At 38.0% G+C, this 23,793-nt stretch overlaps 1 protein-coding gene across 6 annotated transcripts; it reads left to right on the top strand.

Moving 5' to 3' along the window:
- Positions 1-472: 472 nt before the first annotated feature.
- ppp6r3 (protein phosphatase 6, regulatory subunit 3) lies at positions 473-20,751 on the top strand. 6 transcript variants are annotated; one of them, XM_056243605.1, is made up of 26 exons: positions 473-669; positions 3,843-4,021; positions 4,170-4,403; positions 4,550-4,736; positions 4,816-4,953; positions 5,182-5,247; positions 5,436-5,548; positions 5,684-5,797; positions 5,886-6,015; positions 6,334-6,486; positions 6,874-7,032; positions 7,132-7,196; positions 7,314-7,429; positions 7,506-7,591; positions 7,714-7,800; positions 8,087-8,133; positions 10,746-10,800; positions 10,901-11,031; positions 11,121-11,242; positions 11,343-11,517; positions 12,823-12,920; positions 13,000-13,183; positions 13,499-13,516; positions 14,374-14,469; positions 19,975-20,061; positions 20,155-20,751. In XM_056243605.1, the coding sequence occupies exons 3-26, from the start codon at positions 4,177-4,179 to the stop codon at positions 20,204-20,206; spliced, it is 2,706 nt and encodes a 901-aa protein (XP_056099580.1). In that variant the 5' UTR covers positions 473-669; positions 3,843-4,021; positions 4,170-4,176; the 3' UTR covers positions 20,207-20,751. The 6 variants fall into 6 exon arrangements, with proteins under 6 accessions (XP_056099580.1, XP_056099579.1, XP_056099577.1 ...); XM_056243604.1 differs by having other exon boundaries at positions 8,054-8,133; XM_056243602.1 differs by having other exon boundaries at positions 8,036-8,133.
- Positions 20,752-23,793: the final 3,042 nt, after the last annotated feature.

The following is a 23,793-nucleotide window of genomic DNA, read 5'->3' as shown; positions in this document are numbered from 1 at the left end:
AACTACAAACCCGTCGTCTTTATGTTTTGGATATGATGAAATGTAAGAACTCAGTTCAAGGGACAAGCTCTCATAAAGAAGGTAAGATAAAGCAATATGTGCGTTTTGATATCACCGTACTTTAGTTTTGAAATCGGCACTTGATTGGCATTCTCTTGATCCAATCAGACGAGCGATTTTAAATCGATCTAAAATACTATTGGCCCTAAGTAGAGTGGGTGTGTTTAATTATTTCGTTTCACTTAAATATTGCTTCTAAAAGATATGGTTATAACACTTTTCATATTTCCAACAAAGTGGATGGTGTTTTAAAGATCATCCTTGTTTACATGAGGTTTCTAAATCGAAGATTTACCTCACACGGTCCGAGATTACAAATACGACTAGCTTTAACTGGCATTCACTGTAGCCAATCAGCGCGCCGCAGTGGATTTTGATCGACAGCTCCTCTACCTTAGGTGGGGGTTGGGGCTGTTGAAGTTGATAACGCCGCCATCTTGAAAAGTGAACTCTGATGGTCTCTCTTTTCGCGCCTGTCACAATCTATTATAAACACCTCATTTTCTCATACCTCGACCTGTTTTTTATTTTTTTATTCCGGTGACCGTTTAATCCAAAGGTTCGCTCGTCTTCATGCCGGGCTTTGGCAGTATTCCGCTTTCTTAATCGGTACGTATTGGTGTTGTGTGTGTCTTTGGTAGCTTAGCATTAGCCAGCTGCCACTTCTCTGTTTTGTCGAGTCAGAATGGTTTATATTTCCAGCATTTATCTCATTTAACTAAATTATGTTTTACATATAATATGACTACGGCGTATTTAAACCAACCCAGGCTCTATAAAATTGTTAAATCCTAACATTTCGCTGGCGGAAGCTCAGTGTCGGCTAATGCCGGGGCCCGACATACCGAAAAACTTCAGAAAGTGAGAGACAAAGCCTGTGTATCAAAATATTTGTGAATTGTCCACATAGACAACATTTTGGGGCAATATGAGTGCTTACGAAGATTCTATTTTAATGTTCGAACGGGCTTGTGGTGCCAAAAAATGCTGTCTAGGCAGGCAGTTCGCTGGGGTTTGAGACATCACCAAAACACCAACAGAAAACCCGTCTACACATGTTCATATTTTGGAGACCCAACAAATCGAGTGTTTTAGGTAACTTACTGTTTTTATTTTCATATAAAAAAAAGTTTCTAAATGTGTTTCATAAGGATCTTTCAAGGACTTTGGTTATATTAATTAAAGCGTTCGACATTGGGCTTAAAATGTCATTATTTTCTAAAATAATCTTATTTCACTGTAGATTTTAAACAGTCGTCAAGCTTTGTGGAGTCGGTTACTAACGTTATATACTGATCTCAGATCTTTGTGTTTGCATTTATTTAGCCACATCCATATAAACACCGCTAAAATCTTCCAGCTGTTTATTGTGTGATGTGATTTTATATGAAAGCGCATACTAGACTGTTAGCATGAGCAGATCGCTCACTCTTGTAAAAGACAATCTAGCTGGTTTGACAAGGCAGACCATTTTTATAGTCCACTCAGGCAGATCATCTTTGCAGGCTCGATTCTGAGTGCAACCGGAGGACTTGTGGTGGTGGTAGTGTTGTTGTGGCCTCTGGGATGCTGGAGAGGTTTGGCAACACTTTTTATAGCCCCTGAGAGGGAGTCACGAGGACTTTCTTCAGCTCAGAGTTACAATGCTCAAGCTGAATGGTACAGGTATATAAGATCTAGTGTAGTATGTTGTTCTTCAAACTTTTGCACTAGATAAAGTGAACCTGGAAAGATTTGTACCGGGTGTCAGTGTCTTAAAAGATCACATCTAGCTTTGTGATGAAGATTGAGACTAGTAAATCACAGTTTAGTAGAAAATAGAAATGGTATTTTGGTTTAAGGTGATATAAATAGATGACATTCATTTCAAAGCAAGTGTCTAGAATAGATGTTCTTGACAACCAAGATATGTTTACATTAAATTGAGACTTTTACACCAGTCAGTTTTTAAGTGAAATTTTCAGACTTTAAAGATGAAAAAGGAATGTGCCTAATTCTAGTTATGTAGAAAAAGTTATTCTACTTTAAAATATTAGTTTAAAAAAATTCTTATCCAGTCATAGAAGTTTATTGACCAAAAGTATGTTTCTGTAATGTTTCGTATGTCAGCTTTATGCATAGTATTAGTATAAATGGTTCAGGCGGTCTAGGCTACAGAGAAAAACCTGTGGTTTCTGTTTTTTTTAATGCACGCACATAATTATAGATGTTCTATTTGGCACACGTCACTGTTGACTAGTGAGTTAAGAATTAGAGGAAGTGCTGCAGATAATCATGATCTGTCACTTTGATTGATGGTATTGTTGGTATTCCTTTTTTTTTTTTTACATTAACGTTTACATTTTTTGGGGGGGTCAGTGGGATTTTTAAAAATGTTTTTGAAACAAGCCTCTTATGCTCACCAAGGCTGCATTTATTTGAACAAAATGTACAATTTAAAAACTTTTTTTATCAATTTTAAAATGTAATTTATTCCTGTAATGGTAAAACTGAATTTGTAGCTGTCTTCAGTGTCACAGGATCCTTCAGAAATCATTTGGTGCTCAAGAAATATTAAAAAGAAAAAAGAAATTATATTAAATATTTGTTTAACAGTTGTGAAGGATTCTTTGATGAATAGAAAATATTACATTTATTTGAAAGAACTGTAAAAGTCTGTCACTTTTGATCAATTTATTGCTACCTTGGCTTGCTGAATAAAAGTTTCTTAAAACAGGTGTACTGACCTGAAACTTTTGAACAGTAGTGTTTGCCATTTCATTTTGTGTGAAGAGTATTTGTTGATATACCGAGTAACTAAGTATCAACAGGCTATTAATTGTCATTTTAATGCAGCATTGCATTTTTGGGTTGTTTGGGATGTTTTTAAAAGTCTGTAAATTGACGGAAAGCATGTTTGCTTGAGAATGGATGGAGGCCAATGTCAAAGCTCTTTCGAGTGAACCTAGCTCAACTCCCTTAGTCTATTAATAAGCTTTCCTTCCTCTTAACCATTCATGAAAGACCAGATGGCTGCTTGCCAGCATTGTAACCTTTCACCTCAGTGGTGTGTGTCCATCCACCTTGTAGACTGGAAAAACAGTTGGGTACCCTTAATAATGCATAGCTGCGTGTTGGTCTATTCATTTATAATAATTTGATGCCACAGCTATCAAATGGTCATATTTTGATTTAACCCGGTATAATTTAATCTCTTATTTGAGATATTTCATCGTCTGTGCCTTACTTGAAAGAAAAACTAACTGAAAGGAAAATGAAACCACAAAGTCATGTGCGCATTGAGGTAGTGATAATTAAAGACTGATCAGAGTAGTTAGTCTGGTATTAGTGCAACTGTTTTTGTTGTGTTGCTAGGTTGTCAATGTCATAACGGAACTTGTTTGGTTTTCTTTTTTAAATTTTGCTTATTTTTCCCCACAAACAAAACTACTGTTTGTTTTGTCAGTGTAAACTGGTGCATTGTTTCTGTATTAAATCATACTCTATTGATAGAACTAGAATTGGTGAAACATTTTGAAGTTGCGTAAATGTCTATTTGAGAACCTGACAAACTGGAAAAGGGTCTCTTGTTGTTAACAGCATGTGTTTTGAGATATATTTGTTTTTAATGCTGTGACTAATGACTAGCGAGGGTGATCAAAATCGGGTGAGTCTGTTTATAGAAATGACTAATCTTTGATTTGTTTGGGTTAGAGGAGAGATGTATTTCACTGTTCTTTACCGATGGATAAGCCTAAGGTATGTTAGATGTAACACTCTCAATCCTGTCTGTTCTGTTGCAGGTGTGTGTTGAGTGTTTTTGCTGTGGCAGAGGACATTTCTGCTGCATGTATCCTTTACTTGAGGGTCTGTCCAGTTTCTACCGCCTGTGGTGCCTGTAATGGGCCAGAAGTCCCAAAGAGCACAAGCATTATTTTATTTTTAATCAGAGTTTTTACTCTCTGGTCTCTGCTACACTCAGGTAAGCCTTTTTGTAAATAGTCACCTTTTTAAACGTAGCATCTTCACAGTCACAATGTAAATAAAAAAACTCATAGATGAACAAAACCTGACTTTGTTTTCAGTTCTTGCATCTGAAAACCACCCCCTCCTATTTATTTATTCCTCAGCAGCACCATGTTTTGGAAATTTGATCTGCACACGACGTCCCACATCGACACACTCCTGGAGAAAGATGACGTTACGCTGACAGAGGTAATGGATGAGGAGGACGTCCTACAGGAGTGCAAGGCTCAGAACCACAAGCTTGTGGACTTCCTGGTGAGGCCACCGTGCATGGAGGATCTCGTGGGCTACATCACCCAGGAGCCCAACGATGATGTGGAGGAGAAGATCAAATATAAGTATGAATGTGTTTGATGCTTGCTCAAACATTTGTGCTAAAAAGACTGTTTGACATATGTTGGATGTCTAGTTGTAGGGTACATTAAACTAAGGGATATTTGACTCATTATTTAGATGTTTAATTGCATGTCTTTTTCATGGAAAGGTATCCCAACATATCCTGTGAACTCCTGACCTCAGACGTTGGCCAGATCAATGACAGGCTGGGTGAAGATGAAAGTTTACTGATGAAACTCTACAGCTTCCTACAGAATGAGCCTCCCCTTAATCCGCTGCTGGCCAGTTTTTTCAGCAAGGTCCTGAGCATCCTTATTGGGAGAAAACCAGAGCAGGTACGTGATCAGACGTACTGGTTTGTGTTTAGGAGATATGGAGGCATGAAGGTGAACTAAATCTCCTTTCTACCTCTAGATCGTGGAGTTCCTCAGGAAGAGGGAAGACTTTGTGGATCTGATGATCAAACACATAGGGACCTCTGCCATTATGGACCTCCTGCTCAGGATGCTCACCTGCATTGAGCCACAGCAGCTTAGACAAGATGTATTAAATGTGAGTTATCATACCTACATGAATGTATATTAGGGTTTCTATGATGCTATGTCTCTTTTTTGTTGGGGTAAAGCGGTTTGGTTTTGTGCATGCACAGTATTTCGTTTTGTAGATCTGGATGTTTTTCATTTGAATACAGCAGGAAATTCATCATGGATTACTCATTTAATCCACTCACTGTCATCATAATACCACCTCACAGTTTCCTCTTCATCTGTTCTCCTGCAGTGGCTAAATGAAGAGAAAGTTATACAGCGGCTGGTTGACATGGTACAACCATCACAAGATGAGGATGTAAGTGAAGTCCAATAAAGAAATTAACAAAACAAAAAAATTCTATTTATAATGTATTGTATTTAAAATTGGTGGAGCCCGTGGAAATTTCAACTGAAATGCGTGCCTGACCGTCTCTTATTGTTGAGTCCTGATGACCCATCCCTACTCTAGCTGCGTAACAGTAATTGTTTGTTCCCTTAACATAGAGACACTCAAACGCGTCCCAGTCGCTCTGTGAGATTATTCGGCTGAGCAGAGATCAAATGTTTCAAGTACAGGGCTGCTCGGAGCCTGACCCCCTGCTGGCCACTTTGGAGAAGTAAGTTTGTCCATGTCAATAAATTTCTTTCTATTGACTTCATAAAGTGGCATTTTTGGAGGGATTAAGGTTGAGCTCTAGTTTCAGGCACGCTAAAACTGTAGTACTGAATTGACTGTTTGTTTTCATATTTAGACAAGAGACAGTAGAGCAGTTGCTGTCAAACATCTTCGACAAAGAGAAGAACGAGTCTGCCATAGTCAGTGTAATCCAGATTCTCCTAACTCTCTTTGAGACACGAAGACCAGCGTAAGTACATATTTTAGCACAAGTGCATTTTTTGGGGGGGGGATAATTTTCAGTTTGTCTAAAAATCATTCTTGGTTTTCTCTTTCAGGTTTGAAGGCCATCTGGAGATTTGCCCCCCTGGAATGAACCACCCATCATTCTCTGTCAATCAGAGTATTCTAGATGCCGTCAGACCAAGACTGAAAGATTTTCACCAGCTTTTGCTCGAGCCCCCAAAGGTGAGTGTGAAAACACTGTGAATGTGTGTTGCAATTTTGGCACATATCAGCTGACCTCACTTGGACTGTAATCTCCAAATTCCTAATTACAGTAAGCTTTAGACAACAAGACTTTGTTCCTGTACAAATATAACCTGGCAGAATCTTACCCTTTCAAAGAATAGCTTGTTATACATGCATATGCTGCGATGGCATCAAATTCAATGAAACCGTTTAGCCTCACATTTCAGTAAATGTGAAAAATTATACTTATTTTTTAGTATTTCATTTAGGTCTTTCAAACTTGTCTTTGTCGTTTTTTTTCTTCTCTAACATTAGAAAACTGTCCTGAACACCACATGGGGAGTGTTGGATCCACCGGTGGGAAATACTCGTCTTAATGTGGTGCGACTAGTGACCAGCCTTCTACAGACCAACACTCATATCATCAACCAGGAGCTCATTGCCCTCAACACTTTGGGAGTCATACTAGTGAGTGTTTGAAGACACAGTTAAGAGATCTGTGACATCTTTTTGCTATGAGAAAAGCTTGAATTGCTATGAATAGAAAGTTAAAAAAAAAAAAAAAATTTGAAATAGTATTTTTTTGTTAATGTCTTAACTGTTATTTTTGATCAATATAATGCATCTATGCTGAATAAAACAATAAAATAAAATAAACTTACTGACCACCCACATTTTGAATGTGTAGTCGGCTATCTTGCTTTATACTTACTATGTATGCCGTTTTATAATTAGTCACACTGAAACTTGACATACTCATTATAGTTTAAACTATTTAGGACAGAAAGGATGTTTATAATACAATCTGCTTTATAGCCATAAATGTTCTAAAATATTATTTTTTTTTGTCTACAGGACATGTACTTCAAATACTTATGGAATAATTTCCTACACACACAAGTAGAAATCTGTACAGCGATGATCTTAGCGATGCCTTCAACCCAAAGTGAATCTCCTGAAATAAACCGAGAAAACGACCAAGCGCCCATAAGAGAAAACATCCTTATTAAACATGTGGGTTTTTCATCCCTTCCACTCGCTCGCTCTTTGAAACACAAGCTGTTTGCTTCACACATCAAAGTTTAATGTATTCTTCTCCATTATGACCTGCAGCTCTTTCAGAAGTGCCAGTTAATACAAAGAATTCTTGATGCCTGGGGATCAAATGAGAAGGAACAGTAAGTAACTCCTAAATCTGATTGGCTACATGTGAAGAAGAGGAACCATCCTTATTTACACATCTGTGATTTTGTCTGGAGAGGACTTTGCTGAATCATCCTCCTTTCTTTCTTCAGGGCCGAGGGTGGGCGGCGGAGAGGTTACATGGGTCACCTGACCAGAATAGCAAACTCTATAGTCCACAACAGTGACAAGGGCCCCAATGGGGCACAAATTCAGCAGCTCATCTCAGGTTCGTTTGACAGCATTACCATATTTTTATGCAATTATTTTCAAAGCCATTTCCACTCATATTTCCTCACTTGCAGAGCTTTCAGAGGAGGACAGGGAACGATGGGAGGCCTTTACTTCAGGACAACTAGCAGATACAAACAAGAAAAACACTGTAGACTTAGTAAGTGTGCTCAGTTTTATTCACTGGTTTCTGTTGCTTTTGTTTTATGATGCTTAAAAGTAGCTTTGATAGCATAATTGGCATCTAAACTATATTTTCCCATTGCTTTCCTCCATTCTCAGGTTAACACGCACCACATACACTCATCCAGCGATGATGAGGTAGATTTCAAAGACAGCGGATTTCATCAGGACTCCTCCCTACAACAAGTAAGTCTGTGCCTGGATGAGCTCATAAAAGCTGCTATCTGCATGCTAATATGTTCATAGTACTGTTAATATAAAACTAATTCCTTCTATTGAAACTGTTAATTCATTTATAAATTGTTTTAGTCATTTTAATGCTTTTTTAGTGCAACATGCTTAACTGCTATCAGCTGTTTTAAAATGAAGCTTCTTTGTAGTGTCAAGACTATATCATTATCATTGGTCCTGGGTTTGCCAGGCCTTTTCTGATTATCAGATGCAACAAATGACGTCCAATTTTATTGAGCAGTTTGGCTTCAATGACGAAGAGTTTGCCGATCAGGATGATGTCGGGGAGTAAGTACCCATCGTGCATGATGCTTTTCAAATTTACCGCCTTTTCTGCTGGTAACATTGGGGAGGGTTTAGCATTATTGGTGGGGCTTTGGTTGATTTAAGGTTGTTTTGGGATGTTATTTATTTTGCTTTTCAATTAGGGATGCACCGATACCACTTTTTCCAGGACGAGTACGATACTGATAATCATTTTTGGTATTCGTCGATACCTCTGTTTTCACTGCATTTGTAATTTGTAAATGTTTTGGTAGAGAAACCAAAAGAATATAAATCATATTAGTTGGCTTAATTTGTTCATCAAATATATATTTCCTTCTGTTATTTTCATGCTTAATTAAAGGGTTAGTTCGCCAATTTAAGACATGAAGTTGTATGCAATCCTTACCAGCACTATAGTGCATACACACTCACCCACTCTGTTGTCACCTCCCTGGTCAGAGTTCTGGCCGCTGGAAGTTTTTCAATAAAGTACTCCCGGTTATTTTCCGGTGCCACAAAACTGTGCGTTTATACGTGAAAAAATTATTTGCGTTTCAAAGCTTGATTAATTTACCACACAAAAAACACGCCGGTCAAAAGTCATACCTCAGTTTTAATCGGCACCATTTTCTATCAATCCGCGCTGCTGTCAACGTCAACAGTGCGCACGTTCCGATCAGCTGTTCCATGGTGTTTACACAATCGATTGACAACGACGTAAAAAGTATTAAATTAACAATGGTGGGAACTTGTAAATATAACTATATAACTATGAGACAGCTTACCGAGCATAATCTCCATCTGCTGTTAGTCGACCTCACCAGCAGGGGGTGCAAGCGCGTGTTGTTGATTTGGCTAGTTGCCATCGGCTACTCTGCGGGAGCTAAAATATCCAAAATAAAGGATTTTCGTGTGTGTAGTGCTCACTTCAGCGAAGACGATTACATCCCCAATCAAGGAGGAAAAGGAAAATTAAAGAGTTTTGCCGTCTACCAGTACCACGGGTAAGCTCTATTTACTAACTTTATGATCCCATGTCTAAACTGTACGGTAAACAAGCTGATGTTTAGACTCCATTATAAAACACGTGAAAAGATGTCTAATATAAAAACAGCTATAGGGATATTGGTACAATTTGCTGAGAAAACTATTTGATTGAACACACACACAATTGAGGCTCTGTGTTGCAATCAATAACATTGTCGTTGTGCTAAAATTACTTTCATCATCTAATCCGTCTGACATTGTGCTAAAATTGGTTTCATCATCAGAAGTTTCGCAGTCAGACATGTTGTCAGCGAGTCGCGCTATCAACAGCTGTTCTGAACGTGCGCACTGTTGACGTTGACAGCAGCGTGGATTGATAGAAATGGATAGAAAATAGTGCCGATTAAAACTGAGGTATGAATTTTGACCGGCGTGTTTTTTGTGTGGTAAATTAATCAAGCTTTGAAACGCAAATAATTTTTTCACGTAAAAAACGCACAGTTTTGTGGCCCCGGAAAATAACCGGGAGTACTTTTTTGAAAAACTTCCAGCGGCCAGAACTCTGACCAGGGAGGTGACAACAGAGTGGGTCAGTGTGTATGCACTATTGTGATGGTAAGGATTGCATACAACTTCATGTCTTAAATGGGCGAACTAACCCTTTAAGCCTGCTAAAATGCATTGTATGAGCTTCTGTTACTTTCACGGTTCATTCTATTGCTCTAATATATTTTCATCTTTCATTTAATAGCACAGCACATATTTAGAGCAGCTCCAGCAGGGCTCAGTGCTGAAGATTGGGTCAGTGGTTCAAATGTTTAGACACCAGGGAAAAAAACAATTCTTTATTGCAATTTTGATTCTGCAACAAAAACTACCAGCAATAATACCTGTAATAATGTAGGATTTATAACATATATAGAACTCTATATATGAGTTACTCATTATACATCAGGTAACAGTTCATGTTTTACTTGCATGTACGGTTTAGTTTTAATCCAAATAACACGTGCTGAGTGAACAAGCAATCAAGAGCATTCAACAGAAGTTGTCTCTCTCTCTCTCGGCAGTTAACGTTAATAAGTTACATCCCTCGTTTTACTCTTTGCCATTGACATCCGACTGAACTACAAACTTTCCACTGACGTCTGAGAACAAGGAATGAGCTCGACCAGCTCAATCGACTGCACACTTCTCTTATCAGCTTGCGCACTATATTTTGTTTAATATTCCACTAATAAGATGCATTTACTTCATAGACAGCCTTAATTTGTATCCCCATTATAGCCTAATCTGTTGTCAGTGTTTCTTTGTCTGGACGCAAACACTGTACACACGCTTCCTGGTATCGGAGCATTTTTACGAGTACATGAGCTCCGTATCGGTGCATCCCTATTTTCAATGAACTCACAAAGCCTGTTTTGGGGGTTGTGTGTGTTAAATCATGGATCATACAGTGTTTTATCTGATCACTTAAATGTCTCCGTTCTGATTACCCATGTGTTCTGAATAGTCTGGTGTGGTGGCCTTGGTGACCGTAACACACTTGAATGGGTTCCTTTGTGTTAGTCATGCTGTGGGTGATTGGGTGCTACTCTGTTTTAAGGACTTAACCAAACTAAAACCTGTTCTTTTTAACCTTGCAGTATTCCCTTTGATAGAATATCAGACATCAATTTTTCCTTGAATACAAATGAAAGTGTAAGTATGTGATATATTTAATCAAATTAATTAATTATTAGCTGAATTTATTGTAAAGCTCGTGATGTGTTTTTATAGTTTGTTCATGCTGTTCTCATAGGCAAACATGGCACTCTTTGAGGCCTGCTGTAAGGAGAAGATCCAGCAGTTCGAAGATGCCGGATCAGATGAGGAAGATATCTGGGATGAGAAGGATGTCACTTTTGCCCCTGAAGCTCAGAGACGTCCCAGGTATTGTAACCAATGGAACATAACTTTTGAAATGCTTTTCATCATGTTGCTGCTGTTTTTTTATTCTCCACATCTTACTTCCTACACAGGAGCTCAGGAAGTACAGACAGTGAAGAGAGTACGGACTCTGAGGAGGAGGATGGGAAGCGAGACGCGTTCGAGTCCAATAACGCCACCTCTGACGACAGAATGGAAGTAGACTCGGGGGATGGTGAGAACAGAATTTCTCAGCTGCAATATATGCCACCGTTTAGCTTTTAGTTGAAGTTCAAGGATCACACATCCTTGTTCTGTGTCTTGCTTTGGATCAGGGCCGGTATGGACGGCAAATTTTGATGACATACCCATGGACACTGGCAGCTCCACGACTCCCAGCGCACCTGTGTCAACCTCACCGGCTGCAGCACCTGAATCTTCAGGCTGGAGCTCTCCAAACGCAGATACAGAGACAGGTTGGGCCGACTTCTCCAGCTTCACACCCGTCAGGTACATTCACATGCTATGTGAATGCATGTTTAAAATGTGCTTAAGGTCATGTCACGCATTGATTTTTGTTTTGTTACAGTCTATGCAGACTTTATTTTTTTAAGTCTTTTCAATTTTCAATGGTTTTGATTGTAAAAGGCTCCCTTTTCTCCTTTTTAAAATGTATATTAAATATGTATGTGTGTTAACATTTAAATACATGATATCATAATAAATATATTATATTAAAATATATTAATGCATTTTTATTAGGGGTGTAACGGTTCACAAAATTCACGGTTCGGTTCGATACGATACACTTGTGTCACGGTTCGGTTCGGTACGATTCGGTACGTTTCCGATACAGCAAAAAGAAAGAAATGCCAGAGAAATTTCCTTGATTTAATCTTTTTAATTATATTTTTATTAAAACTAACATCATAAAGTATGATATTTTTTAACTTTGAGCAATGATGGAGCTATACTTGACTTTTCTTAGGAGCTTATAAAACAAAACAGCTCCTTGGACAAAATTAAATGTAATATTGTAGTAGTTATAAACAAAGGTTTATTTTAGTTCAGATTAACATTTGAGGGCAGCAATTGTATTCATAATGTCAAAATAAAACCGACGTGATGTTACTTGAAAGCATAGCCTACTATTCCTGCCAAACTTCCATGGTTACAGTTAGTAGTGTTACTACAGTAAACCCATGGTGAATGTTGCTGATCTGTGGACACTGGATAGTTCATTCATGGCACAATGTTTCTTCCTGGTTTCCACGTCAGCGCTGTTTGATCCGTTAATAACGGAGAAATGCGAATGTTTATTCCATAGATGTTATTACTTCAGTGGCGAATTCAAATGCTTTCTTTACTGGATTTGGCTGTGTAGTAACAGTGCTGATGATTAAGATCGGCTCGCGCTGTATTTGTCCAAACTGATAAACGGTCCTTCAACCACACAATAACGAGTGGTTTCGTTCCGCTTACATTACATTTGCCATTTGATGTTGGGCAATGTTGTGGTCACGCACATTATGAGCGCGCTTGCCACGCGTGACGCGCCTTCATTTGAAATAACGAAATTTTGGTCGGCAGGAAAAATGGTCCAACGAACCGTTCGGTTCAAAAATGCGTACCGAAAACCGAACCGAAAGCCTCGTACCGAACGGTTCAATACGAATACGTGTATCGTTACACCCCTAATTTTTATGAATTGTAGAAATGCATTTGACCCACACTAGTGAAGATGTACATAATGCAGCTCAAAGCAAGTAAATGTGAAAAATTCATTAGATGTTTATTTTTCCCCCCTTTATTTAGCCCCAAGGATCCTTTGAGGAGCAATTCCCCTGTAGCCATGGATACCAGCATAGAAGCGGTGGACCCTCTGGGAGTCAATGCGCCCATGCAGCAAGAAAGTAAGAATAGACCCTCTTACCATTCCTCCTGTCCATATGTCAACTCTTGCAGTGGTTTGAATAAAACCATCTTGTTTAGACACAGATCAGTGGCTTTCCAATGAAACCACCCCGACTTCCCCTAGAGGGAAGGTAGGGGACGGCTCGGACCCTGAGGAAGAGCCTGTCAGTGACCGCATCACAGAAACAGTCACCAATGGCTCTATGAAGGAGACGGTCAGTCTTACTGTAGACGCCAAAACTGAAACTGCTGTTTTCAAAAGGTGAGTCCTGCAGGTTTCACACGCAGTGCCTCGCATCACTTCCTCTTCTCCCATTTGAGACACAAGCTTCACTTCACTCTGCATGTAGACCTGATTTTTCCTTGTCACGTATCGTCGTCCTCCTCCTCCTGTACTTAGTCAGACAGGCCCTGGACCGCCCACTGTCTCTTTTTAACGGGGGCTGTTAAGATGTAGAGCTTTGTAACATCTGTTTTGTCTGTTTGAGAATGCAAAAAACGAACAATCTGTCCTTCTTGAACTGCAACTCTTACAACATGAGCTTCCTCTCTCTCTTTGGCGTGCGTGTGGCTTCAGAGTGTTGAAATCGTATCGGTATGTACAGCCAATCAGGGTCTTGTTTTATTTGGTTTTTCCCATGTCAGCCACTGCGTTTTGGTTTGTAACCATGTTTTGTTTGTTTGTTCGTTCGTATGTTTGTTTGTTTTTCTTTTAAGCCGTAATGTATCCATCACCATTTGCATGTTAATATCAGATGTACAGGTTGTTAACGGCATGAAATGCCCCATACATCCTTTTAGATGTAACTCATTATGATTCCAAAAGATTTAAGCCCATATGTTTCCCAGTCTTTCCAAATCAGCAGGTGGTGATTTGTGGTTTCCCTCCTCATCCTCTGCTGAGGTTTGGTCACATGGCTAACATAATTTGAGTATGAGCAGACCCTTTAAAATCCAGGCACTGCGTGAACTTTAATTTGTGTAAATCCGTCTTGATAAAGGAGGATGCTTCTCTGTAAACCTTCCCTAGACCAGAAATATGCTATAATCTTCTTTGCATCAGTCTTTAGTGGAGAATATTGTTGTTACTGAACCCTAATTAAACACCTTTATACTGATGCCACCCTAAAGGTAAAGATGGCTGGCATGTGATCACGTTGCAAAAGTTGCTAGCTTTTTTACACCATTTCACCCCCACGTACTAAATGAGCTCATCGTCTAAACCAGTTGTTGTGTGGTTCATAGTCACTCCCGTCTCTGTAAGTCGGTATGCTCACATCTCATTTGTCCATCGAATCCCATTTCAGAACATTTTTCGTTTTGCCCCGTTGCTTTGAATGTGGTCCGTTACATTCTGCATGTTTGTCCAGGGATTTAAAATGGGGGTTTTCGTATTTAAGAGAGCGGCAATGAAAGCTCCTTAAAATGCTGTCCTCTCTGATTGTCCTGTAGCGAGGAAGAGAAACGATCTACCTCTGAAGACGCATCTGCAAAGTTGTTGGTTGCAGAGAGTGGGGAACCTGAGAAAAGCAACTGTCAGAAACCAGGGTAAGAGTCTTTATTGTATTAATTTAGAGTAGTAGTAATAGAGTCTAGGAACTGGCCCATATGGGGCTTTCACTGATGATGTTACTATAACGCCAACATATAAACATGATGCAATTGAATTTACATACAAGATGCTTATTTACAATATTTGTTATTTGTCGAAGACTTTCAGTAGATTTTAAAACTGGCTCTTCTGTTTATTGGCCAAAGAGGTCATTAAGCAGCTGATGCTGATCATTTCAGAATGGACGAATATCTGCCTGGCTTATCACTATCACTACTACAGTTTTCCTGTAGCTCAAACAGTAGAGCGTTGGCGCTTGCAACGCCAAGGTCATGGGTTTGATTCCCAGGGAAAGCAAGAACTGATAAGAATGTAAACGTGTACCGTACCTTAAAATGCAATGTAAGTCGCTTTGGATAAAAGCGTCTGCCAAATGCATAAATGTAAATGTATTTATTATAATTTTTTTGTATTATAAAATATTAACCTAAAAACATTTATATATTGTATATTTTAAAATACACATTTTTGTTATAAAGCAAAAATTTGCAGTTCTTCAAAATTACATTATAATTACATGAGTGTTAGACTCATCTCTGCAGATGTTTGGTATTTTTAGGTTGTCATATTACCAAAAGTACTGGCTCCCCCTTGTGTAATTTCCTGAATCTACTGACAATCTTGTTGATAGATAAATACTGACTCATAAATATATAATATAATATATTCACTGTTATAATATTTCAGTTATGTATTTATAACATAAAAAAAAATATATATATATATATATATATATATAATATTGATTTCAGATATTGTCTAGATACTGAAAAGTTCATCACTGTAATTATAAAATATATTGTAATTTATCATGTATATGGAAATTTCGGTTACACTTCATTTTAAGGTGTCATTGTTACAGTAATATGTTATAGTAATATTAATTATTAACATGTACTTTGGCTGTAAAATCGATTAATCGCATCTCGCATAAGTCTGTTTAACATAATGTGTGTGTATATATTATATATTTCTGTGTGTGTGTGTGTGTGTGTGTGTGTATATATATATATATATATATACATACACACACTCGCGTTTAGTAGTCGGGACATGACGCAATATTCACTTGCACAATCGGGCCAGCAGTGCATCGTGACTGAAGTTTACCATTTGCACGTCTTTTTAAGTCTTACCAGTTTAAACATTCAAGTGATTTTAAACTAATCAGTGTTCGCGCGCTCTCTGAGAGATTATTTTCTATGCGCACATTCATAGAAAATCCGCCTCAAAAACAGCTGGCCAGTAACAAATGTTATTTTTCGCGGATTGTATTGCTTTAACACGCAAAATTGTGTCAATTTCGGTCTTCGTGAGTATACTCTAAACATAGTCCGTTTTGTCTTTAATAAGCATAAAACGCATGCCAGTATAATGAACACAGGATCCGTGCACTAGCTCTTAAAGTGACGGCAGCCATGTGTGTCTGTCATTACTTTTGTTGTCAAAAAAAACAACAAAAGATAGCTTTAAGTTAAAGGGTCATGAAACCCCCCTCTTTCAGCTCAAGTCTAGCTCACAATCTTTTTGAAAAATGCAACTTAAATGGGCGTGGATGGCTGTGAGAAGGGGTGTGGTATGGCCATCACTGTCATCGCCAGTATCCCATGCATATCGACTGTCACCAAAAGCAGTGGTAAAACGTGAGGAAATGCTAGATTTTTTTTATAGCTGGCAAAGTTAGTCTTATGAAATACGACACTTTATTATTGTCCTTTCAAAAGTAACTGAATGCCCTGCTATATTAGCCTACAGTAATCATAATTCTATTGAGAACATTATAATTATACATGTAGCCTACATTAATATGTTATTATAAAATATATAGTTGTTTATATAGACACTATAAATACATATATTTGAAAATTATTAATTTTCCGCTTAAAAAAAAAAGTTACGTGCATAGCTAGATCTACGCACCCCCTGAACCCCCATAATAAAGATGAAGACACACACCCACACACCTCTGAAGGGATAGAAAAGTCCTCGGGACTTGGTACCGCATCACTCGCAAGACGCAACCTGCATTGGTCGTCAACAAGGCGAAGTCCACCATTCTCCAATTCTCGAAGCTCTCTCGAGAAAAATGTTTGCGGCACACACGTTTAGATGTGTCCGTGGTTGATGGAAAACCAACCGCCCAGAGTCTAGCCCGGGCAGCATCGCGGGGAAACAAATTCAACCCAATTGGACTTTTGCACCACGAAAACAAACACTTGCGTGCGTCCCATGATTGCCTCTCTCATCTACTACGCGATATCACAGTTTGACATGTCACTGGAAAGATCCACGTGCTGTCATGAATAATTAAGAGACAGTGTCTTCTCATAGGATATGAAAACTCAGTCTCATTAATAATTATGAGACACCGATGAGTCATCAACGCACTCACAGTGCACTGCCACGTCACAGCCTGTGAAGATGAAGATTTTAAACCTGGAAGACAAAAAAAGCGGAAAAAACTCAAATTTAACCATTTTAACCCTGCTATTAAATCTAACTGATGCTAACATTGTCTTCAATGGTGTTCAACACATATACCTCTGATAAAATCTCAGAAAATTTGGTTTGGGGTTTCATGAACCTTTAAAGGAATCAGGATTAATAGCCTATGTATTTAATTTAGTCAGGACTAAAATACTACCCAGTGTTACTATCTGGGTAGTATACAGTGTTGTATATCCATTTGATTACATTATTCAGTTTCTGTATTTATGAATACTAGTGTTAGACCTATTCAAAAACTTTTCTCTTTATTTGTCATTATTTGTATCTTTATTCTATTGTATTTATTTGTGCTACTTTTTTCAATTTAATTAAACAATTTAAATCAAGCTTCCTTGTGTTGTGTAAATTCTTAACAATATTATCCCCATTGTAAAAATTGCAATGAGCGCAAACATTTAGGCGATATAAATGTAATAATTTTGTTTGGAAAAAATGCAAAAATTGAAGTTGAAAAAAGGTAATAAATTGCAATATATTGCAAAATATCGCAATATGTTTAAAATCGCAATAATATCGTATCGTGACCTAAGTATCGGGATAATATCGTATCGTGGTGCCTCTGGTGATTCCCACCCCAAATATATATATATATATATATATATATATATATATATATATATATATATATATATATAGATATATATATGTATATATATATATATATATATATATATATATATATATATATTAGGGGTGTAACGATACACAAACCTGACGGTTCGGTTCGTCCCACGGTTTTGAGGTCTCGGTTCGGTTCGGTTCATTTCGGTGGGGTGGGGGGGTTTAGAAAGCTAAAATTGCTTTTATTTTTTATTAAACAGTGCTTTAATGAACAAATTGTGTCCTTGTCTTTAAATTAATTCAATTACAAGTAAACGTTTCTCAAGGATAACAAAATTATCTGCTAAGCTGTAAACTACAGCCCTTACTTGCACATTACTACATTAAAGCTAAACAACAGAGCCTAGACTTTTAGGCTAAATGATAATAATCAACACTCAAATAACAAATTGTATGAAAACATGTAAACTGCACATAAGGCAATTTTTGCATTAACGTGTTTTTACTCTAATTTGTTATTGTTATATAATAATTTACACAGTTGCTGTTATTTTCATGACAACGATTTAAAACATACATTAAATAATCAAGATATCATAAACAGGTTAAGTAAAATATTATATATAGGCTAATATATAGCATTTATTTAGTGAAAGAGTTAGCAAACCACCAAGCTGTGGACACTGAATGACTTGCCTGAGGTAAATATAAAGCTATGTGAAAAACTAAGCGTTTTATTGACGTATTTCCGCTGTTGAAACACTGATTGAGTGTTTACACGAGTTATGATGCCTTTCAGTAAGTATACTGTATCTTTCAACATACCTTCGGGTGTCCATTCATGTTTATTCTGTAACTGAGGAAGAGATGATCGCGCTCCGCGCTGCCGCATGCATACAGTGATATCTGTCACGCCACATCTAAGAGCGCCAAAACGGCATTTATTGTTTGCATTTCGTGATCAAATAGACATAATTTGAAAGATTACAGCTTGCTTATTATCAAAAGTAACAAAACACTGAGCTTATTGCGATTATATGTGGTTAATGGTGGTTAGGCAACAGCCCTGTATTCGTTGTGTACACATAACACATGAGGTGCAATGAGCCGGTGCTGGGCGGGGCAGCAGGGGGCGGGGCGTGTTCGGTTCGCCATGAGAGTATCGCGATACGTATCGTGGGTGGTGTATCGCGGTTTTTCGGTTCGGTTCAAATATCGTTACACCCCTAATATATATATATATATATATATGCTGTATATATTAGTGCTGTCAAACGATTACAATATTTAATCGCGATTAATCGCATTAATGTCATAGTTAACTCGCGATTAATCGCACATTTTTATCTATTCTAAATGTCTCTTGATTTCTTTTTGTCCCATTATTTTTTCTCTCTCATTTTAATGCTCTTATCAACATGGAAAAGTGGACCGGCTTGCTTTGTGAAAATGTTTTTTATTGAAAACAACATTGACAATACTGTGTTCAAATTCACACTAACATTCTCACTTGGAGCAAATAATCTCTCAATGTAACACTGTCCATCAATAAAAGGCTGAAAGAAATACTGACGAGGTCCTGATATTGACTAGGGGGCGGAGGATTCGCATCAGCTGTGTGTGTGTGTGCGTGCATGCTTGGCCATCATCAAGTGGTATTTCAGACTGAGCGTGCTGCGATGATGATAGCTCAGTTCACAACGACAAAACACACAGATCACTTTGGTCTTGTCAATGGAACCATTTGGCAACTTTTTAAAAGTAAACTTTAAATTCAGAATCTTTGGCATCCATTTCGGCGTCTCGGTGCTCGTCATCCACTCAAAACGTAACGTTAACCAACTATTTGGGCGGCTCGCAAGCCTAAACAAGTGTGTGCGTCGTGCCTGTTGTTTTGTTTCCGGTCTAGCTAGATCCGCTTGTGCTTTGGTCGACGAAGCAACAAAACGTCCTCGCGCAGCGCAAGCCATTGAAATGAATGGGTTTCATAGCGCAGCGCCGCGCATGCCGCATCCTGTTGCAAAAGCGTGTGGAAAAAAAACTACAAAGTTTGCTAGGCCAAAAAGACCGTTAATCGCGCGATGAAAAAAAAACGCCGTTAAAATGGGTTTGCGTTAACGCCGTTAACAACGCGTTTAACTGACAGCCCTAATATATATATATATATATATATATCTCATACACACACGTGTTTATTTACTTTTATGTTAGATGCGATTTAATCGATTTTACAGCCCTAGTACTTACTATTATTAGTACTATAGTTTGTACATGTGTAACAAGGACACTAATATTAAGTATTACAGAAATTTCTTTCCCCCCCAATTTTTATGCTTTTATTTTTAATTGTCATTTTTCTTTTTCTACTTCAGTCTAAAGCACTTAGAAGAGAAAGCAAAAGCCCCTTGCGAAGCTCTAAATGGTCCTCTTGAGGTTGCGGCCTCTATGGATGAAGCCAAGTAAGTTCTGTGCCCTCCATCTTTTATTCCATTTTCTCTAGTTTTGTGTTGCTTCCACCAATCACATCCAGCCCCTCCCCTTTTTCCAACCAGATCAGAGCAGTGCACAGCCAACCCCGAGGCAGCAGTGAACGGTCCAGCATGAGAGAGTAGCGTTGTCAGTCCGCTCCTGCCCCCGCACACCCCTTCTCCAGGGCCACCCGGAGAGGCCAGTGTCAGACTGGAGCCCCCAAGAAACCACCACCACCACCATCACCACCGCTGCTGCTGTCGTCTCTTACTCCAGCACTGCACTGACGCCACCAGATCAGGACCAGCAATATTCATATTAGACAGTTGTACAGAAAATTTGAACTGTTATGAAGAGAAACATACTCTAATGATTTTTTTCAGTCGTTTATATACTATTGTTCTTATTAGGTGATCTGTCTGACATCTTGCCACTTAAAAGTGAATAGTAATGTTGCTAGTTAAAAATGATTGTATGAATAAAAAAAAAATATTTTATAAAAGACAAATGTATACAGAAACAGAGGATTGTTAAAAACCCGAAATATACCGATTGGAACGTTAAATGTGACCAAAACATAAGCTGTCTTTTTGATAGGATTTTCCTCTTGCACAAAAATCTGCTATTTAATTTCCAAGTAAAAGCAACAGCTACCACAGAAATCTTAAATTGGCAACCTATGTCGGTCTGTTTTATTCTTAAACTTATTGTTAGGGGAAACGGATTTAAGATATTCTGAAATTGAATTATTTTGCCACCGGTGTTAATTGTAAATGTTTCTTGTATCCTTTCAATATGAGCAAGATTTGGAAAAAAGAAACACATTTTGGTATAGTTTTTAACTTAATTTATTCTTAAAAGAGATGATGTTACATACATGCCCTCCCTCCCTTTGATGAAATTTGAATCTGGAGTGAATGAACAGATGGGTCTCCATTTGCATGTAGCTAGTAAGACTGATTCTTACCTTCGGGCCTGCATTAAATACAGCCCAACTTTTATAACCATTATCCTCCCCAAACAAGTCAACCTTTCTACCTGAAGAGTGATGGGAATGCAACATATTCCTGGTAATGCTACAATGATCATGCATCAACTTTTTTTTCTTTTTGTAATAAAACGCTATCTGTGCCAGCAAGAAAGAAAAGGTTCTGTCTGTGAATCAAACATATTTGTGAACGAGAGTTGATTGTGCCAGTGATCAGGGCAAGGCCTGTCCTACTTCACTCCAGGTGTGGTATGTGCTGCCATCATCATCCAGATCAATATGGTGGAATTATTTCCTACTGGCTGTTCTTCACTCACTGGCAACTGGTCTACTGTTTACATGTAGGCATGATTTATCAGGGAATATTCAGGATAGGTCATTATAAAAATCCGTTAGATAGTTTGCTTTGTGAAGGGAACAAATTGCATGGCTTAATTTTGCAGGTCAGTACACAGTGCATTTTTGCTTTGAATCCAATAGGTGGCAGTAAAATACTGCAAAATAGCATGGAAATACGCACGGTCACACTTGAAAGGCTTTAAATTCTTAAGTTTCATAACTTAATGTATTTCTCTTTATGTTGTAACGCATAGGTTGTGTAAACACTAGGCAATTCATTTACTGAATTTATTTATTTTTTTAACTCGTGTTCCAAACTTTTACATATTTGGGACGAACTGTCCCTTTAAAAATCCTCTACAAAAGAGTAACAAACTGTTAGTAGCGGCTGCTACTCAATAAATAAGGTTTTAGGTCGTTTAGGTTACCTGATAAATCGGCATACGGAATAATAATGATTTAAATCTATCATTAAATCCGTCGCGTGTAGTGTTGATTGTAATTGGAGCACTACCGTTACATCAATCAGTCAAATCCATAGACAGTAAAAGAAATGGACACAGCGACCCCATAGACTTCAACGGAGAAAAGTGAAGTCAAATAGAAGCACTCACTTCCTGATTGCCAAGCGCACTGCGCATGCTCAAACTGAGCTTGAAGACGTAGTTGTGACGTGAGCAACCTGACTGACAGTTGTACGTCTTCTAGTAGCGGACGGTGCCAAGAGGAATCTGAATCATTCCCTTCTGAATCTTGCAGAGCCGGAGATCGTGAGTATTAGCTGTTCATGAGCTTGCAGCAGGAGCAACTTTATGACTCTCTATGGGTTTCTCCCTTGACTTTATGCCTCCACGTCCCCCCGATTGCCTGTGAGCTTCTACATCTGTCTTTACGGTCATTTCTCTTCTATGCGACAGAGAGTCGCGTGTTATGACGCAATCGTTAGCCTATTTTTACTAAAATTGCTTCTACGTGGCCACAACGTAAGATACAAGGCAATGGAGCATTTTATACATTGTCGTGTTTCTTTAGAAAATAATAATGGACAAATGGAGTCTTTAAACGTCTCAGATGTAAAGTTATTCGCTGTCAAAGTGACGCAAAAATGAATGGGAGTCAATAGGATGCTAACAGCAGGTGAAGGCTTGTTAGCCAATGGCGGCGCCCGGGGAGACTTCAGTTTCCGGCTGGTGGATTACCCCCTTGGGTCAAATCCAGTCTTCCTGGCTGGTTATGCTGAGAATTTGACATTAGTTGTTCAGGTTTGTTCTTGAGCAGCTCCATGACCTGAACTGAGTTTTTCTGATTAACGAGACACCTAAAATCGCCTGTTGCGCGATGACGTGCTTGATTAATACGTGGTTGAGTTGATGTTCGACGCGCATGCGCGGGAGAGGATGTTTTTAACATGTATTAATCTCGGATTTAATGTAATTTAAACTATTTCCTAGTTTAAAATAGATTAAATATATACAAATGGTTGTTTCATTAGACACTACTAGCAATAGAGTATTTACATTTTATTTAAGCAACGAGGGAGTTTTGAATTGCCTACCTTATTATTATTATTATTTGTTTAAATCGTTTGATTTTGTCCTTTATGAATACAAATAGACTAAAAATATCTATAACTATTTTCGTTATTTTTTCCATTCATAGTCTATCTTATATAGTCTTCTGTGTTATGTGTTTCATATTTCTGTCATGTAGCATTTATTCATTCATGAATGAATCAAATATATTATTTTTCTCTCTCGCTTTAGATACACAGACTCTCCTGCTCATGTATAGCACACATATGAAAGGAAAGGGTTCACACAGAACAGACGAGTGTTATGGCAGTGCTGCTGATATCATTTGTTTCCTTTCAGCATTGAGTTTCTGTCAGAAGGAGGGTGACTGCATCTCTCTGATGTGTGTGTGTGAGGAGAGAGAAGTGAAACAAACACACCTCTCACACACTTCTATCTATCTGTCTGTCTGTCTGTCTGTCTGTCTGTCTGTCTGTCTGTCTGTCTGTCTGTCTGTCTGTCTGTCTATCTGTCTGTCTGTCTGTATGTCTGTCCTTCCGTCCGTCCATCCATCTGCCCATTAAGCTATTTATTGTTTGTTATTGCTAATTGGCTGTATTGTAAAGTTTTTATTATCATCCTTTTTATTGGCAAAGTTTCAAATGTACTTTATGTATAGATTTAGTAGGAAATGGATTTTTTTTTACCCATCTCCCAGATTTTCAATCCTAAAATATGAAAAACTACTACTATTAAAATACGAATTATTAAATGTACAAAGCAATGTTGTAATTAAAAATATTTATAATAGCTTATGTTCATTTCATTTTTATGATTAATTATTTACATAGACATTTATAAAACTATGATGATAAGCAAAAAAA

The sequence above is a fragment of the Rhinichthys klamathensis genome, unplaced genomic scaffold (assembly GCF_029890125.1).
Source record: "Rhinichthys klamathensis goyatoka isolate OS25496 unplaced genomic scaffold, OSU_Roscu_1.1 h1tg000816l_1, whole genome shotgun sequence".
NCBI lineage: Eukaryota > Metazoa > Chordata > Actinopteri > Cypriniformes > Leuciscidae > Rhinichthys > Rhinichthys klamathensis.
This window is presented reverse-complemented; position numbering and strand designations above follow the sequence as displayed.

Coding starts and splice junctions, on each gene's coding strand:
- ppp6r3 (XM_056243602.1), top strand. CDS start 4,177: ATGTTTTGGAAATTTGATCTGCACACGACGTCCCACATCGACACACTC. Junction 7,430..7,505: donor AATTCAGCAGCTCATCTCAG/GTTCGTTTGACA, acceptor CCTCACTTGCAG/AGCTTTCAGAGGAGGACAGG. Junction 12,921..12,999: donor TGCGCCCATGCAGCAAGAAA/GTAAGAATAGAC, acceptor CATCTTGTTTAG/ACACAGATCAGTGGCTTTCC.